Source organism: Bison bison, unplaced genomic scaffold (genome assembly GCF_000754665.1).
Source record: "Bison bison bison isolate TAMUID 2011002044 unplaced genomic scaffold, Bison_UMD1.0 scf7180017864291, whole genome shotgun sequence".
Lineage (NCBI taxonomy): Eukaryota > Metazoa > Chordata > Mammalia > Artiodactyla > Bovidae > Bison > Bison bison.
Window position 1 is genome coordinate 340,395 of NW_011494863.1, and position 18,615 is coordinate 359,009.

Sequence of the window (18,615 nt, forward strand, 5' to 3'; positions counted from 1 at the left end):
GTGGCCTCTAGCCTTGGCAGTGGCTACCATGGAGGTCACAGGCCTTCCTGCCCTGGCCTCTACCTGCTTTGCCACCAGGATGTGGAATTTGGCTGCTACTGAAGCACTGGTCAGCTATGCTGGAAGAAGTTCACATATAGGAAATGGTGTCTCTCTGAAACGAAGAGCTCTAAACTGTCCTTATGGAGCCTGGTGGGGACTGCATGTATTCTAGCCCACCATCATTTTCTCTCCCAGTACAGGGTATTTTGGAGCCTCGGACACTGCTCCTACAGGCCTCAAGAGATCTGGCATCCTGCTATGCCCTGAGCAGGAAAAGAGATGCTCACAGTGGAAACACTTAACAAAGGCTAGGGAGGTGGCAGTAATAGGGGAGGATGGATTAGAAGTATAGGTAGGAAAGGGAGAAATGACGTTCTCAAGGAAATCTCCTGAAGACTTGAAAAGTTTCAAAGCAGGGGAGGAAGGCACTGCGCAGAAGGAGGTAGCACCAAAGATAAGCTCTGTTGAACACACCATCCTCAAATGTTGTTGGAGACAGCGATTTGTGTTCAAGAGAGGAGATACATTACCAAGACACCACACAAAAACCACACAGTTTCCTCTACCCAGCCCTTGCTCTACATTTCCAACACTGCTCTTGAGCCAGGGTGAAAGATCATGCAGCAGAGGTCCCCTGCTATAGCCCTCCCTCAGGCCATTAGCTCCTGGTGACAGCCAAGAAGTCCCAACTGCCTCACTCTCATGAGCCAGAGGAGCTGAGGTATGAACTGCCCTTAACCAATACTCCTACTCTCAGCCACTGCTCATGGACCTCGAGGTGTGTGTGTGCCTATGTGTGCGAGTGACAGGGCACACACAGGTCATACTCTCGTGGACCATCCTGGGGAATGAAATAACCCATAAAGATTCTCCTGATTAGGGGAGAAAGGGAGGATTACCCGATTCCCAATCACAGAGCTGGATAGGGATAGGTGGACTTGCCCATAGTCTTACCTCAATCGTAGCCTGTGGTATTTAAAAAAAAAAAAAAATCTGGTCTTTATCCCTGGTTCCTGAAATGACTCCGGTGAGGGAGCAGGGGTAGAATTAGGTAATTTCCAAGATGGGGGCAGGTAACCAGAAAGATGAAACTTTGATTAGACAGTAGGAACTTTTAGCCCCACCTCCAGGGAGGGAAGCAGGGCTGGAGATTGAGTTCAATCTCCAATGGCCAATGACTTTGGCCACCTAAATCAATCACACCTAATAACAAAAACTCCATAAGAGCCCCTGGAGGGCTTTCGACAGCTTCTGACTGGTGAACCTGAGAAGTACTGAGAAGGCAGTGTGCCCATAGAGGACAGGAAAGCTCTAAACCTTAGCAACCATACCTTCTATGCATCTCATACACCTGGCTACTCTGAGTTGTATCCTTTATAATAAACCAGTAAACATGAGTAAAATGCTTTCCTGAGTTCTGTGAGCTGTTCTAGTAAACTTGAGGAGGGAATTCTGGGAATCTCCAATTTATAGCTGATCAGTCACAAGGCCAGTAGTCTGGGACTCATGACTAGCATCTCAATTAGAGGCAGTCGGATTGAGTCCTTTAACTGGGATCTGACACTAACTCCAGCTAGATAGTGTCTAAATTGAATTACTGGATATGCAGTTGGGATCCGAGGACTGGAAGATCACATGGTCTCTTCTAAGCTGCAAGGGGCAGAAGACCTGAGAGAGACAATCCCACCATCACCCAGACCAGAGTCAGGTGCTCCTTCAGACAGATATCCAGAGCCTGCAGGAAATCAGACTCCTCCCTTAAATGCTTGCAAGAGAGTAGTTGGTCTACCATAAATGAGGTTTTTAAAATTCAATTCCCTCCTATCGCTCATGCAGATCTGAAATGATCTGACCAGATGGCTGGTGCTCTGTAATTCTTGGATTGCTCTCATCAGTTGTTGATGATTTAGATTTTTTTTTTTTATACCCCCTCACATGAATGTGTTCCTGCATAGGCTTCCTGCATGCTCCCATCAAGTGGCTCTTTGTACTAATGACAATATTTCAGAGGCTCTCACACAGAATTTCAGATCCTGGAAGTCACCTCAGGTCAATAAGAACCCCCAAGTCTAAGCTCCCATGAGTCCATATGGGACCAACATACAGCACTGGGTAACAGGCAGAACAAGAGAGGACTTTGCTCAGCCAGCCTCATCGCCTCCACTTTTCCTTCAGGTCCCAAGGAAAGAAAGGCAGCAGCAGCAAAGGTATATTTTTAAAATGACAACTATAGCCATTTATTGAATATTTCCTACGTGCCAGGCCCCGTGTGAAACATTCTACATATGTTAATCTTGTTTCAGTCTCACACCATCTCTGTGAAGTATGTATTTTCATCCCTGTTTTCAGATGAGGAAACTAAGATTCAGAGATTCTCATCAACCTGACAAGGCCACAGAGCTCAAAAAGAGAACTGAAAGTGGGTTTGGAGGTTTAGCATCATAAAATTTGACTCAAAGCTCCACCAAAATCTCAGGGATAGAGAGAAGGCCCTGGCCTGGCCTCCCCACACCCTCCTTTGTGCCCTCATTGAGCACCACGCACTTTTTCCAGTACACTCAAAACATTGCAATGCCTTTTTCTCTCTGTATCCTCTATGAGACTATGAACTGCTGGAAGGCAGGGGTCATGTCTCATTTGTTACCCAGAAAGACAGTATGGTACAGTGGTAGAGGTTAGGCTTAGAGCCAAACAAAGCTAGATCTGAATTCTATCACTTGGTCGTTTGGCTAAGTCACCTCTCTTGAGATTCAATTTTGTTTATAAAAATGAGGGTAGTTATAGCACCTACCCTCAAAAGATGCCTGGCACAGGGAATGCTCAGTAAATGTGAGCTATTATCTGTCTCTGGCTACCAGTATAGTGCTTGGCACAAAGTAGGATCACAGAAAATGCCCAAGGAGCAGAAGGCCCACCATATCTGGCTGTGACCAGTTTTCTCTAATAACAAGTACACAGGCACAAAGCCTGGGGTTCATGGGTGCTCAGCCTTAGGACAAATTTCTGAGTTCCTTGCCCAGAACCCACAGGACCTGCCAGCAAACAGCTTTCCTCTGCCTGCTTGTGAACAGCTGATGCTGAATCCACACTCAAATGCTTGCTGTGCCTCCGTAAGGTATGACAGATCCCAAAATAAACCGAGAGAGAGAGAGAGACAGGAAAATCACTTCCAGGAACAAGTAACTCCCAGCAAGGATGCTGACAGTAATAACAAGGCAGGGAGACTTGAGGGGAGCGACCTGCAGCTGCTCAGGGCAGGATGGCTGGGGCTCAATTCCCATCTGGCCTGGTAGGAAGGCTCATGAAGTTATAGGTTGGTCCCCTGATATTCCAGGCTACAGCAGGCAGGATATCTGCCTTCAAATGAGCCCAGATCGTGTAGCCCAGTAACTCCTCCTTGGAGACCTGAGGACAACACAGATGAGGTCCTACCTTCAGAGACCTAAGGAGACAGAAGGTACTGAACTGAAGTCAATAACTGTCAACATAAACTAGCCATTTTGCCATTCTCTTAAAAGTGCCCCCAAAGATATTCCACCATCTTCCTATGCCATGTCCTAGCTCTTAGGCAGGAAATGCTGTGCTAGCCCATTCTGCTCCCTTACCAAAAATCATCCTGGAAGGAAAGAAGAACATTCCATGACCATGGAAGTCTTTCCCTGTCACCATAAGTTCCCTTCCCCATCTAAAGCCAGAGAGAACAGGAAGGTTACACACTCATGCATAACCACTGGCATCCAATTTCACAATCAAGTTTAAGGGGTGGCACAGAGAATTTACCATTTAAAATCAGAACTGCTATGTACCGGGTTATGTTTTCTTGTTAGAAATCCTCAGAATAGACTCTGCAGGAGGCGGGCAGGACGTTTCTCCCACATCACCAATTGGGGAACTGAGGGATTCAGTGACTTGCCCAAGATCCCCTAAGTAGTAAACCTAGGATTTTAATCCAGGACTGGCTCAGTCTGAAGTCTGTGCTCTTTACCACTATTAATAAATTATACTACCTCCTCATTTATCTACTCATTCCAGGACTAGTAACATCCCTTTTAACCATTCAGTAGCTGTGATGGAAGTTCCCAGGTAGCATTTAGAATTTAGAATCCCAGGTGGATTAAATATACTGATTAAAGGCAAATGCCAGCTATCCATACAGACCCCTGAGATGTCAATCTCCTACCAACAAACATACATATAAAAACCTTCTCAATGTACACACAAAACATCTTGAAGAGAGTCTTGTCTGCCTCGACAGTACCTCTCAATCATCACACGTTAAACCCTGAGGCCAAAACAAATCTCTCACCTTCCCTCCTCCCCTCACTGGTCCTGCTCTGGGGGGTGAGTGTAGGTGAAATGAAAACATTTTGGGAATACAGGGCAAGCACAACTGGAACTAGACTCGCTTTGCCTCAGCACTGTGGGGCCTGAGTGTCTGTGCTCAAACACAATTCACAAGCCTTTGGAGTGGCTTCAAGGAAACTTGGGGCAGAACAATGTATAAGGAGCCTTAAGAAACTAGAAGGCAGAGGATGTCAATGGGACAACAAGTTAAATGTAAAAATTAGTACTCCACTCTAACTCTCCAAGAGACACTTAGAGCACTCAGCCTGCCCTTGTCACACAGGTACTGGCCCTCCCTCCCCAAAGATAAAAAGAGAGGTTCTTTTGCTCAACCATTATCAGCAACCCCACTGCCCAGAGGCTGGGCAAGGGCCCTGGGTCAGAACTTTCAGGCTTGATCTGCATTGTGGACTGGGGCCTTAAAGAGTGCCACAGGAAAAGAGGGTAGGGGTAGGGACACTGACTTCCATGTGCTCCAGGCACTTGCCTGGTCAGAAGTGGTATAAGCACTTTTAATCACATAAAATCAATGAACATAACCCACATCCTCCACTTTCCACACCCCGAGAGTCCCTCTAGTTTTAGTCCTCAGAGACCAGGGGGCTCAGTTCTCAGGGAAGGTGGAGGAAAGCAGCCAGAACAAAAGTTGAACTTGCTGAGCCCAGTACCTCTGCCCCTAAAATCTCCCTCTACCCAACACCATTAGCACCTACTTGGTTTTCCTGGTGGTTCATCACTTTTCTGTGGCAGTAACTACCTGCACTCAAGCCCAGCAGGGGCGATATTGCTATCAGAAAGTTGGCTGGCAGCACAAATGCTGCCCCTGCCCAGCACAGCAGCAATGCAGCAGTGAGAACATGGTGATGAATATAGGCAAGGAGTTGATGAAACTATGCTCTGGAAGCTGCCAGGGCTTGTCATCCCACTGCAACAGTGCAGAACACAAATAGCCTATTCCTGAGAATGGGCCCAGTCGGGCTCCAACCAAGGACAAGCGGGAAGAAGGTGAGTCCAGGCTGGGGTCAATGATGTTGGACAAGTTAGCTGAATGACATAGGTCAAGTCACCTACTCTCTCTGAGCCTCAATGTTTTCATCTGAAAATAAAGACAATAATAGCTCCTATTATTGTGAAGACTGAACAAGCTTACGCACATGAAGCACCTAGCACAGTATCTGAATATGGTAAACACCACAACTGCTGGCTTATTTCATTATTATTTTAATCCCTGGGCCCAGGGCCATAAAAGGGTTCAAAAGTTGTCCCTTCTGAGGATGCTCTGTTCAAAACCCAGGCCAGGATCAGCCCCTGTTTCTTGGCACAGGCTTCTTTGACAATAGAAAACTCCTACTCTGCACCGGTGCTCAGGACTCTCCCATGAACAATATTTCAGCAGCACTGAGCCGAGCAACAGAACCCAAAATAGCATTTGCACAGTGAGGCACATGTCACTGCCTCTCCTGCGCTTCAGAAGTGCAAGGAAAGAAAGTTTTCAATCACTTTCTCAGAAAGCTCGGCCACCCACCACCTCCCTGCCTTCCAGGACACTCAGACACGGCAATCTCTGTTCTGCAGGAACGTGAAGGTCCCTGAGTCCTGCAGCAGCAGCCACCACTACTCCCCTCCAAGGAAGCCAGAGTGGGGTGCTCCTCCAAAACAGCCCTATGGAGACAAAGGACAGACACATTTTGATTTTCAAGTGTGTTTCCTGGAGACAGGGCTGGGCTTGGTACCTGGACGAAGTGCCTGCCACTCATGGGTCGGGTGAAAAACCTCCAGAATCTTGGGTTCCAGCTCCTCCTCTGTTTCCTTTCTCTCGGTTTCTTTGGTGCTGCTCTTCTCTGGGTTGGTCAGTGCAAATTCCTTCAGAAAAAGGAAAATAGGGCATGCATGAACCACCACAGCTGGGTAGCAAGCAAGCAGAAAGAAAACGGCCTGGGGGAGTACACTCTCCTCCTTGCATTTCCTGCCCTCCCTAGCCATGTTTGGACCTTTCACAAGATTAGTCTCAGAACCAGTACAACTGAGGTGATATGATTCAATTCACACAGCATGTGTTGTGTGTATGTGACACTTTTGTATATGCACTGTTTAAAAATTTCAGAAGGTTCCACACTATCGTGAGGGGTTTAAAGGAACATACTGGGGAGAGGGGTCGACAAAATGAGACAATAGGAGACTAACTTTCTACTTGATAAGCTCCTATACTGTTTGATATTTAAAATTCCTATTACTCTTATAATTAAAAACTAAAGATATTTATAAAAGAAAAAGCATACAACTGAATAGAACAGTAAGGCCTCAAATGGTCAACTCAGATGTACAAAAGCTGGTAGCTAAAGCCCAATTAATTCCTAAGCCACCCAGCAGGGCAGAGAAAGGGCCTGGGTACCTTAATTCCCCAGGGTACCTACGGGGCATACATGACCTCTTGGGACATTCCAGTCCATGGAGGAAGGGGTGCAAGTGGGAAGGCACAAGTCCAGCTGAGCTAAAGGAGGAAGATGCCCAGGTTGGAAACCTCTTCCTAAAACCTGTTTCCTTCCACCCCAGGGAGAGTATGGAGGATTAATGAGATGGTGTCTGTTGAGCACTTTGAGCTCAGGAGAGAAAGATGTAATATAAATACAAAGTATTATTCATTTTATTCCTTCCCAGCCTCCCATCCTTCCTGTCCCATTTTTAAACCTGTTTGTGTATAAAAAAGCAATAAGGCCTCAGGAAACTGGAACCAGAGGGTTCCAGAGCTCTGAGAAATTACATCTGGGAGGGCAAAGAAGAACCCACATTAGCACACTGGAAGATTATTTCAGCACTCCCACCTCCCAATTCTCCCCCTAAGAGTATTTTTCATGGATTCCTCCTATGAACCCAAACTTGTGCTAGGTACTTTATGTAGATCTCATTTTGGTCTCCCAAACAACTTTAATCCTACATGGGAGGTAACAATGCCATTTTTTTCAAGCAGTGCCCCAGGTCCAGATAGGAACCTCCCTGGGTCCCTTAGGTCCTGATCTTTAACTAGCTGACAGAGGAAAGATTAAGGGATTAAGGTGTTGAAGATGACAATGTAAAGCCCCTCCAAGGATTTTTACATTTTAACAAGAAATAAAAACATGAGATTCAGATGGAAGAATTTCAGATCTTCTGAAGGACCAGTAAGGAAAATTATCTTGGACAAAATCAGTTCAGTTCAGTCAGCGACCCCATGAACCGCAGCACGCCAGGCCTCCCTGTCCATCACCAACTCTTGGAGTTTACCCAAACCCATGTCCATTGAGTCGGTGATGCCATCCAACCGATCTCATCCTCTGTTGTCCCCTTCTCCTCCTGCCCTCAATCTTTTCCAGCATCAGGGTCTTTTCAAATGAGTCAGCTTGGACAAGAAGATGTCCTTAAATCATGTTACAAGTAACAAGACGCACTGATAGAATCGTGGTTTAAAACTGAAGCTCTGCTTCAGGTAACCCAAAGTTCAATTCCAAGTTGCTTTTGACTCCAGGAAAAGTTACTTAACTTTTAAACTTCAGTTTCTATATTTGTAAAGAGGAAATAACATCTCACTCATATGTTAGAAGTATTACCCTGTAAACCACTAGCCCTGGCTACACAGTAGCCATTACACCTATTACTCGTAAAGGGAGTCATCCGTAGGGGCAAGTCAGATGAGTCTGTGCTGTGACATCCAGCATGGACTGCACAAAATAGCTTCACTCAGGCACGTCAGGCTTGGGTTGTGGTCACCTGTGCAGCCTTGTCCCTCAAACTCCTCCTACCCTTTCAACTTGAAGTCTGTACAAGTCTGAGCTCAAAAGAAAAACTAGCAACAGAAGAGTAGGTGTGTGTGAGACTGATGAGCAGACAGACTGGCAGGAGGCTCCCTACATTCTGAGGGCATGGACGTCACACTTCCAACAGCTGAGTTTCCTGAGGGCAGGCATAGTGTCAATCTTTTTCACCACTGCATATACCCCTTGCCCAGCCCAAGGCTTAGTTTGTAATCACACAACAAAGGAATGAAAGAAGCGCTTCCTCCTACAGGCAGGTGTATCTTTTGGAGACAAGCCCAAAGAGTTTGCTGACAGCCAGGAACTAGCCCCATACTCCAGAACAAAGACCACCTTGTCCACTAAGTACCTGGAGCCTATATACTCCAGGGCCCAGTCATGCTGGTCAGTCTCTGCCAAAAGTCAGTCTCTAGACCGCAGGGCTAGAAGACCATTAATAATATTTACCTCTGAAGTATGTGGATTAAATGCCTCCAGAAGCCAGGCAGGGACGGATGTAAATGTGCTGTGTGCTCAGTGTAAAAACAACTAGGAGTAGTGGAACTGTGAAAACTGGAGTCCTCCTGCCCTGATCAAGAAACATAGCTGTTACTCAGTTGCCACTGCCATGAAGGCATTCATGGCAGAATAAGAAACAGAAATCCATATTTTTATCTGATATTTCTTACTTTTAGAACACAAGGAGAGTCAAACTAAACATCTCTAAGCTTTACATTACAACTCTTGCTTTAGTGTATCTATTAGCCAGGTTAACTCCTAGCAGGTATAACGGTAATCAACTAACCAAATCCTCAACATCAAGAGAAGCAGAAAGAAAGAGGCAAGTGTAATGGTGATGATGAAAATATGACCCTTCAAAATCCAGGCAAGGCTAGTGTTCATTTCAATGAGTAGAGGCTAAGAAAGCCCTTTTCCCTAGATCTTTAATGAGACTAACAAAGTAGGTTCAAGAAGAAGGATTACAACAAGATATGAACCACTGAGACACATACTTGAAACCTCGGGAAAGCCCCTTTTTCCAACAATCCTATCACTGCTCAAAATATTTTTTTAAGTTTCCTCTTGGTATCATCTTTGAACCATATTTTAAGCTACACACACACACTCTCTCTCTCTCACAATCTGCCATTATTTTACAGTTCACCTGTTTTTAGTAGAAGTGACATAAATTTGGTGCTCGTCTGTCTGATCAACTCACTCTGTTCACCAAATCTGGCTCTCAGTGACTTCAGCAAGCACTGAGGGAGGCTTGGTCACACGAACATACTGCAAGTTAGACAGTCACTTCAAAGGTGGAATTCCAGAAAAGGTTTTCAGGAAAAGCAGCATCATGGAGATGGGGTTGTAAGGAAAACAGCAGCTACCATTTATGAAGCCCCTACCCACAGGCCCGGCACTGGTCTAAGTGCCTTCCATGCCACACAACTCATCCAAGTTTCACCTATGAAACACACACTTTTAATTCCACTTTACACACACAGGACCTGTGCAAAACCACAATGCTGAGAGAAGAGCAGAGATTTAAGTCCAGGACTGTCTGAATCCTGACTCACTTCTCTGTTTCTGTTCTTAGTCAAGTGTTCTATCGGTTGTGCCTTGGATGCTAAGGGAAGCAAGCAGTGGGGGAATGAGATCACCCCAGCACATTTACCAGCACAGCCCCTGCCCTTTAATGGACAAGGTGAGAAACACAGTCGCAGAGAAAGGGATGACCCTCCCTCTGCTCCAGCAGGGTCCGAAACAGGAGACAAAGACCGAGAGGTGTGGGAGACCAGCCAGCCCGTGGTCAGCTCTGAAGTAAATCTCATGCTCTGGTGCCCTCTCAGTTGGCTTTTCAGGGCTCCTTTCAATGCTGAATTCTCTCTTCTCTCTGCCATCAATACTGTAAATACCAATTTCCTCTGAAATGGCAAGAAATCCCAGCTAAGGTGTTAACTGACAACAGCTTACCATGATACACTTCCTTACACTTGCAACTGAATAAGAGATTCTTAAAGACCAAAGCCTTCAAGATCCAAGAGAATAAATGAACTCTCAGGGTAGGTGGATTGCTGTTGTGACAGAGACAGACTGAGGGGGCAACATTTTGGGATAGGAGCCTGACTGACAGAGCCATAAATTAAACAATGGAAGCAGCCACCCCATACTAAAAAATAACAGCTGACATTTATTGACCATCCATTAGCCATACAGTGCCAGTCTCAATTCTAGGTGCTTTATATATATAATCACATTTAATCTACACTAAAATTTAAGAGGGAGGTACCTGTTTTACAACCCTGTTTTACACATGAAGAAACAAAGCTCAGAAATGGTTAAACTGCCAAAGTGGGAGGCAAAAGAGAGCTTACTAAGGCTCTGTGCTCCTTTATACTGGGTTCCACTATCCCACTCATCTACCACCTCTTGAAGGTGAGTATACCACACAATACATCCCTTTAGCATTCACACTGCTCCTTAGAAGTGACACCCCAGAGAGGCGCCACAGCAGGCGACAGGAGGGGAGGATGGCTCCAGATCATATCCTGATACACACAGCCAACCTTTGCTGGGTGGCCATAAACCTGTAACAAATGCCCTTGGGGAGAACAATTCCAGGTCACCAGGAGCATTTGTCTGGACTCCAGGCTCTGAACAAAGGATCATGACCACTCCCATCTCCCCCACCCCCCATTTTCACTGTTGTGAAGGTGGCTGGCTGCATAATTTGGATTTTTAAATGCCATCAGGGCAGCAATTTTTATGGTATGAGAGAAAAGATGCTTCAATTCCTACTTGTACTTAGCACATGATGAAAGATTATGACAAATGGATACAGCTTAGGAACAGACATAAGGATAAAAGCAGCTTCTGCTGATGAAAGTCAGTATTAACATTTTTCTGAGACTAGGCTCAATAGAGCTAATATAAATGGGCCAGAATAATTATGGCTCTGAAAGCTCATCTATTTGGTTGAACTATTATCCAAAAGGGACTTACTAGCACACAGTCCTTAAGTAAATTCATCAGCACGCTTTTGTTAATTGTGCATCTGCTAAAGCTCACGACGGGGAGTACCCAGATCCTCAAGAGCTGCAGGCTAAAGGGGACACAGCCCTAATCCCTCAGAAAACTTGGGTGCTTTTCTGGGCCAGCTATGTCAGAGCCAGCCCCAACCTCATTCTGTGGCCAGTCGCACCCTCTGGCGCCAATGGGATTCCAGTCTTACTGTCCTTGAAGAGGAGACCAGAAAAATGACAGCAACAAGATCTTAGTCAAAGAACATTAAAAGCTCAAAAGGATTCGTGACTCCTAACTGTACATTCTCTCCTGCTCCACAAAGTAGGGAGAAAGGCAGAGAGAAAACAAATGACTTCAGAGGGAAGGTGGAAGTTTGCCATGAGCCAGAGGTGAACCTTAGCTGAGCTGAATTGCTATTAAATTCATCACAATTGTCATTTGCACTTCAAGGCCCTCCAGTTCCAAAGCCTCCAGCACTTTAACCAACATTTAAGTAGGACCCCTGGGGTTGGGGAAGGTGGCCAGGGGAGGGTAAAACTGTCAGAGTTGACAGTCAGGGCATCTCAAGGAAGAGGAAAGAGAGGGCACTGGGAGCTGGTCAAGGGCAGGCTGTTGCTGGGGCAGGCCAGGGAAATGGGGCCAGGACACCCTGCAGCCAGACCAAGCTCAGGGCCTTCTCAGGCATTCTGCCCCTGCCTTTGTCAATGACAGAAACCCTCAGTAATGAGGTCTGGGTTAATGAAATGGAGACTATAAAGAACATGCAACAAAAGACAGAGGGAAAGAGGACACAGAAATGGAAGAGGAGAGTAGAGAAGTAGTAGTCTTGGTGCTCACCACACAAGTAACCCAGTCCTTGGGGAAAATCCTGACCCTCTCAGCTCTGCTACAAACTAGCTTTATAATGTTGGCCAAGTTACTTAGCATCTGTTAGTTCTCCTCCTTCTCAAAATGAGGATAATAACTTCAGTTGTCTATTTAACATTTGATGGGATTAAGTAAGAATACATATAAAAGCACACAATACAATGCTTGGTTGGATCATAGAAAAAGCAAGAGAATCCCAGAAAAACATCTACTTCTGCTTCACTGACTACGCTAAAGCCTCTGACTGTGTGGATCACAACAAACTTGTGGAAAATTCTGAAAGAGATGGGAATACCAGACCACCTTACCTGCCTCCTGAGAAATCTGTATGCAGGTCAAGAAGCAACAGAACCGGACATGGAACAAACTGGTTCCAAATCAGGAAAGGAGTACGTCAAGGCTATATATTGTCACCCTGCTTATTTAACTTATATGCAGAGTACATCATGAGAAATGCCGGGCATGAAGCAGAAGCTGGAATCAAGACTGCCGGGAAAAATATCAATAACCTCAGATACAAAGATGACACCACCCTTATGGCAGAACTCTTGATGAAAGTAAGAGAGTGAAAAAGCTGGCTTAAAATTCCAACATTCAAAAAACAAAAATAATGATATCCAGCCCCAACACTTCATGGCAAATAGATGGAGAAACAATGGAAACAGTAACAGAGCTTTTTTTCTTGGGCTCCAAAATCACTGCAGATGGTCACTGCAGCCATTAAATTAAAAGACACTTGCTCCTTGGAAGAAAAGCTATGACAAACCTAGACAGCATATTAAAAAGGAGAGACATTACTTTACCAACAAAGGTTTGTATAGTCAAAGATTTTTTCAGTAGACATGTACAGATGTGCAAGCTGGACCATAAAGAAGCCTGAGTGCTGAAGAAATGATGCTTTTGAATTGTCATGTTGGAGAAGACTCTTGAGAGTCCCATGGACTGCAAGGAGATCAAACCAGTCAATCCTAAAGGAAACAAGTCCTGAATATTCACTGGAAGCACTGATGCTGAAGCTCCAATACTTTGGCCACCTGATGCGAAGAACTGACTCATTGGAAAGGACCCTGAGGCTGGGGAAGATTGAAGCAGGAGGAGAAGGGAACACAGAGGATGAGATGGTTGGATGGCATCACCAACTAATGGACATGAGTTTGAGCAAGCTCCAGGAGTTGGTGATGGACAGGGAAGCCTGGCGTGCTGCAGTCCATGGGGTTGCAAAGAGTTGGACATGACTGAATGACTGACTATGCTTGGTACATGATAAGCTTATTATTATCATCATCATTGTTATTACATCATTACCATCACCACCATCTTTTCCCCAAAGAGAAAATGTGCCGTAAGCTTTAAACAGAGGCCAGAGGACTAAGGGATAGGGGAAGAAGTGCACACATTCCGTGACCCAGCACTGGTCACATTCCTATAAGAAACTCTCATGGCAGATTCATGTCAATGTATGGCAAAACCAATACAATATTGTAAAATAAAAAAATAAATAAATAAAAGAAAGAAAGAAACTCCCACAGCAGCCCTGGTGGCATGGAGACTTTCTTGGATCCCAAAGATCCCTCTACTTGTGTGAAAATACTTACCGAGTTCTTATGACAGAGGCAGAAGTTGAAGCAGGAGACCATCAGCATGCTGAGCAGTACGCACAGAGGAGCCATCCTAAAAAGGAGCAGGCCCTGGTGAGGCATAGTTAGAGGCCTGAGGAATGTAAACACAGAAGATAGAAGGTCAATATGAAGCTGGTGCCTCACACCCCTCCCCGCCTGCCCCAACACAGTGATTCCCATGATCTCACTTTTTTCACAGATGTCAAACATTTCAGATGATGACAGACATTTCTGGAATACAGGTATCACAGGTCTCCTACCCCAGATGTAGAACAACCTAAAGTAACCCTCCATTCCCCCATATGAGGAGATCTGCCTTGGCTGAAACTGTCAACCTAAAGTAGCCTCCATTCCCCCATATGAGGAGAGAGGCCTTGGCTGAAACTGTAGTCATCCAGGACCTTTGCACGAGCTATTCAGGTTGATGCAAAAGTAACTGCAGTTTTGGACTGTGAATTTTAAATCATTATAAGTAGGCTCAAACATATCTTTATTAATCAAAATAGGTACCATTACAATCAACATATTTTTGCCAATGAGAAATAAGCTGGTTTATTCCTGCAGTGTAAAAATCCATGCTTTGAGATTCGACAAACTTGTATTTTCTGCCTTCTGCTGGTTGTGGAAGCGTTTTCCCTGCAAAAAGTTGTCGATACGCTTAAAACAGGAATTCGATGGCAAGAGGTCAGGTGAATATGGAGGATGATGCAAAACTTCATACTCCAATTCATTCAACTTTTGAAGCATTGGCTGTGTGACGTGCAATCAGGCACTGTCATGGAGAAGAACTGGACCCTTTCTGTTGACTAATGCCATCTGTAAGCATTGCAGTTTTCGGTGCATCTCATAGAATTGCTGAGCATACTTCTCAGATGTAACGGTTTCACCAGGATTCAGAAAGCTGTAGTGGATCAAATGGCAGCAGACCACCAAACAGTAACCAGGTCCTTTTTGTGGTGCAAGTTTGGCTTTGGGAAGTGCTTTGGAGCTTCTTAGTTCAACTACTGAGCTGACTGTTGTATAAAATCCACTTTTTGTCACAAGTCACAATCCGATTGAGAAATGGTGCATTGTTGCACAGAATAACAGAAGACGACACTTCAAAACGATGATTTCTTTTATTTTCAGTCAGTTCATGAGGCACCCACTTATCAAGCTTTTTCACCTCTCCAATTTGCTTCAAATGTGAAATGACCGTAGAATGGTCAACGCTGAGTTCTTCAGCAACTTCTCATGTCAGTTTTAAGAGGATCAGCACTGATGATTGCTCTCAGTTGGTCACTGTCAACTTTTCAATGGTCATCCACTAAGCTCTTCATCTTCAAGGTTCTAGTCTCCTTTGCAAAACTTCTTGAACCACCACTGCACTGTACGTTCATTAGCAGTTCCTGGGTCAAACGCATTAACGTTGAGTTGTCTCTGCTGCTTTACGATTCATTTTGAACTCGAATAAGAAAAACACTCGAATTTACTTTTTGTCTAATATCATTTCCATAGTCCAAATTAAATATAAACAGCATGAATAAGTCATTAGTAAAAAGTATAAAGAAATGTGCATTAAAATGATGTATAAAATAACCATATTAAGAAAGTATTCCAATATCAAATGGCAGATTTCAACAATGCAAAAACTCAATTACGTTTGCTCCAACCTAATATAATAGCCCTGTCCCTTCCTTCTTCATTATCCAGGTTGTTATTAGGTTGCACAGGGTGGTATTGGCTATGGTGAGGAAAGAAGGAAACTAACCAAATGATCTGTGTGTGAACAGACACGGGCCTAAGTTCACATGAACCTTTATAACCATTCACTTTTTAAAAAAAATTTGTGTTTATCTGACTGCCTGGTCTTAGTTGCAGCATGCAGGATATTAGATCTTCAATACGGCATGTGGGATCCAGTTCCCTGACCAGGGATCGAACCCTAACCCCTCCATTGGAAGTGCGGAGTCTTAGGCACTGGACCACCAGGGAAGTCCCTAAATAGTTACAGGTTACATAGTCCCTAAATGGTTATAGTCCCTAATGGTTAACCATTCACTTCTTAACCATATCTACTGTTATACCTGAAGGCAGATACCATTAGCATCCCCTAAAACAGCAAAATTCAATATTCCCAAGTCATAAAGCCTTTTACTTCACTTTTCAGACAATCAAACAAACCAAAGTGCAGGCCCTCATGGCTGTTAAACTTTAAATGATACAAGGATAAAAGGATATCCCATGTTCACAGATCGGCGGCTTAGTATCACTAAGATGACAGTACTACCCAGAGCAATATTCAGATTCAATGCAATCCCTATCAAAATCCTGATGGTGAGGAGTTTGCTCACAGTCCAGTGGTTAGGACTTGGCACTTTCACTGTTCAATCCTTGGTTGGGGATTTTAAGATCCTATTAGCATAATGTATGCTCCCCCCAACCTCCACCAAAAAAAAAAAATTCCAATACTGAAAAACAAGAACAAAGTTGGAGGACTCACATTTCCTGATTTCAAAACTTACTACATAAAATAAAATTAGAGAAAAAAAAAAACAAAAAACTTACTACAAAGCTACAGTAATTAAAACACTGTGGGAAAAAACAAAAAAACACTGTTGTATAGGTGTAAGGACAGATATACAGACCAATGGAACAGAACTGAGAGTCCAGAAATAATTACATATGCAATAAGTTGATTTTCAACAACATTATCTAGACAATTCAATGGGGAAGGGACAGTCTCTCCAACAAACTGTCCCGGAACAACTGGATATCCACATGCAAAAGAATGAAGTGGACTCTTCCCTTATATACAAAAATTAACTCAAAATGTATTAAGAGAGAAAATTCTTAGGAAAACGTAGGGAAAATCTTCGTAACCTCAGATTTGGCAATAGTTTCTTAAATATAGTAACCAAAGCACAGATGATAAACGGAAAAACAAACAGAACTCTTTCAAAATTAAAAGTTTTAATTTTGTGCCTCAAATGACATTATAAGGAAAGTGAAAAGACAACTCAAAAAATTAGAAAAATATTTGTAAGTCTTCTATCTTATAATGATGTAGTATCCAGAATATATAAATAACACCTATAACTCAACAACAAAAATTTAAATGGGCAAAAAACTTGAATAGACATTTCTCCAAAGAAGATATACACAAGCCAATAGGGACATGAAAGGATTCTCATCATTAATCACTAAGGAAATACAAATCAAAGCCACAATGAAACACTGTACCATTTTATATCCACCATTATGGCTAAAGTTTATTTAAAAAAGAGAGAGAGACAGCAACAAATGTTAATGAGGATGTGGAGAAACTAAAACCCTAGTACAATGCCGGTGGGAATGTGAAATGGTACAGCTGCTGTGGCACCGTTTGGCAATTCCTCAAAAAGATAAATATAGATCTACTATATATGTGATCCAGCAATTCCACCCCAAGTACATACTCCACCTAAAAGTTCCGAAAACATTGACTCAAACAGGTACCTCCATATGAATGTTGATAATATCACTACTGACAACAGCGAAATAAGTAGAAATAACTTAGGTATTCAACAGATTTTTTTCCAAACGTGGTACATACAATGGAACATTATTCAGTCATAAAAAATGAAATTCTGATACATGCTTCAACATGAATAAACCTTAAAAATATTAGGCTAAATTAAATGAACTAGACACAAAAGAATAGATATTGTATGGTTCTACTTAAGTGAAATATCAAGAATAGGCAAATTGGAGTAGTGAAAAAATTTTGGTCAGTAAACTAGAGAGGAAGTCAAAAGAACTTAACCCAAACAGGCAAATTACCCCAGAAAGAAAGGCAGAGAGAAAAAATAATAATAATAAACTTAAAAAAAAAAAAACCTTAGAGGGCTTCCCTGGTGATTCAGTGGCTAAGACTCCACACTCCCAATGCAGGGAGCCCAGGTTCAATCCCTTGTCAGGCAGCTCGATCCCCACATGCCACAGCTAACAGTTCACAAGCCACAACTAAAGAGCCTGTATGCTGCAAGTAAACAATCTCTCATGCTGCAACTAGAACCTGGGGCAGCCAAATAAATAAATTTGGGGGGAAAAAAAACCTTAGAAAACTTCAGAACCTGTCAATATCAGTCCAAGACCCTTATAAAAGGTTTGCATGTTGATCATTCAGCCCCAATACACCTCATTAGGCAGTTTACTCAATAAAGTCCTAACTGAATTAATTATAGGGGAAACACCTCGAGAGAGTATGGTATTTTACCTTTTCTCTTTCCTATTCCTGCCACACTCCATGTTCCACCTCAATAAACTGGCCCTGTGACAAGTCTACAGTGGGGCCCAAGGCTCTGCCTAAACCCAGTATCAGAAGTTATTACCCTGTGCCCATCCCACATCTTCTCAGGGGCAGACAGAAACTTTCCCTAAGGACATCTGGAGCCATGAAGGAAAACAGCCCTGCTGGACTGACACTGTGCTAAAAAAGCACAGCCAAATGGGAAAGCAAAGGCTCAGGAGCTAAAAATAGCTGCTAAACTCACCCAGCAGCAAAAGCGTTTGCTTTCTGCCAGTTTCTCCCCTCTTTTTTTGTAGACAAAATGGAATGGCTGAATGCCACATGAGCTTTCCCCAGCAACCTGGCTCCCTAGGGCACCAATCACACTGAAAGACACGGAGTGAGTTCACAGCACAGCACTGGTTCTGGACAGGTGCCTGGCCATGCCTAGGTGTGCAGGGGAGTGGGGTGCAAGGCTCAGTGAGGATGAACAATGGGCAGAGGCAATCAAGAATGAGAAGTCTAGAAAGGTCCAGGGAAGATGGGTCTCAAGGGGACACGGTCCTGAAGCTTCCTATAATGTCCCATACCTTTTTTATTTCTACATCCTTGGCTGTGGAGAAAAGAGGAATAAAAAATGGAAGCAGTGGGCTCACAGCACTAGCAGGACAACATACATTAAGACAGAAAAGGTTTATCCCAAAAG

General features: G+C 43.8%; 1 protein-coding gene across 4 annotated transcripts in view; it reads right to left on the bottom strand.

Annotated features, from left to right (window-relative positions):
• SIL1 (SIL1 nucleotide exchange factor) overlaps positions 1-18,615 on the bottom strand; it is a 250,768-nt gene that overhangs the window by 173,571 nt on the left and 58,582 nt on the right. For all 4 annotated transcript variants that reach the window (XM_010850316.1, XM_010850314.1, XM_010850312.1 and 1 more), the window contains exons 2-3: positions 13,637-13,751; positions 6,120-6,249 (exon numbers count right to left, since the gene is read on the bottom strand). In XM_010850316.1, coding sequence (XP_010848618.1) covers positions 6,120-6,249; positions 13,637-13,741 — 235 coding nt within the window. In that variant the 5' untranslated portion in view covers positions 13,742-13,751. The remainder of the gene's footprint in view (positions 1-6,119; positions 6,250-13,636; positions 13,752-18,615) is intronic.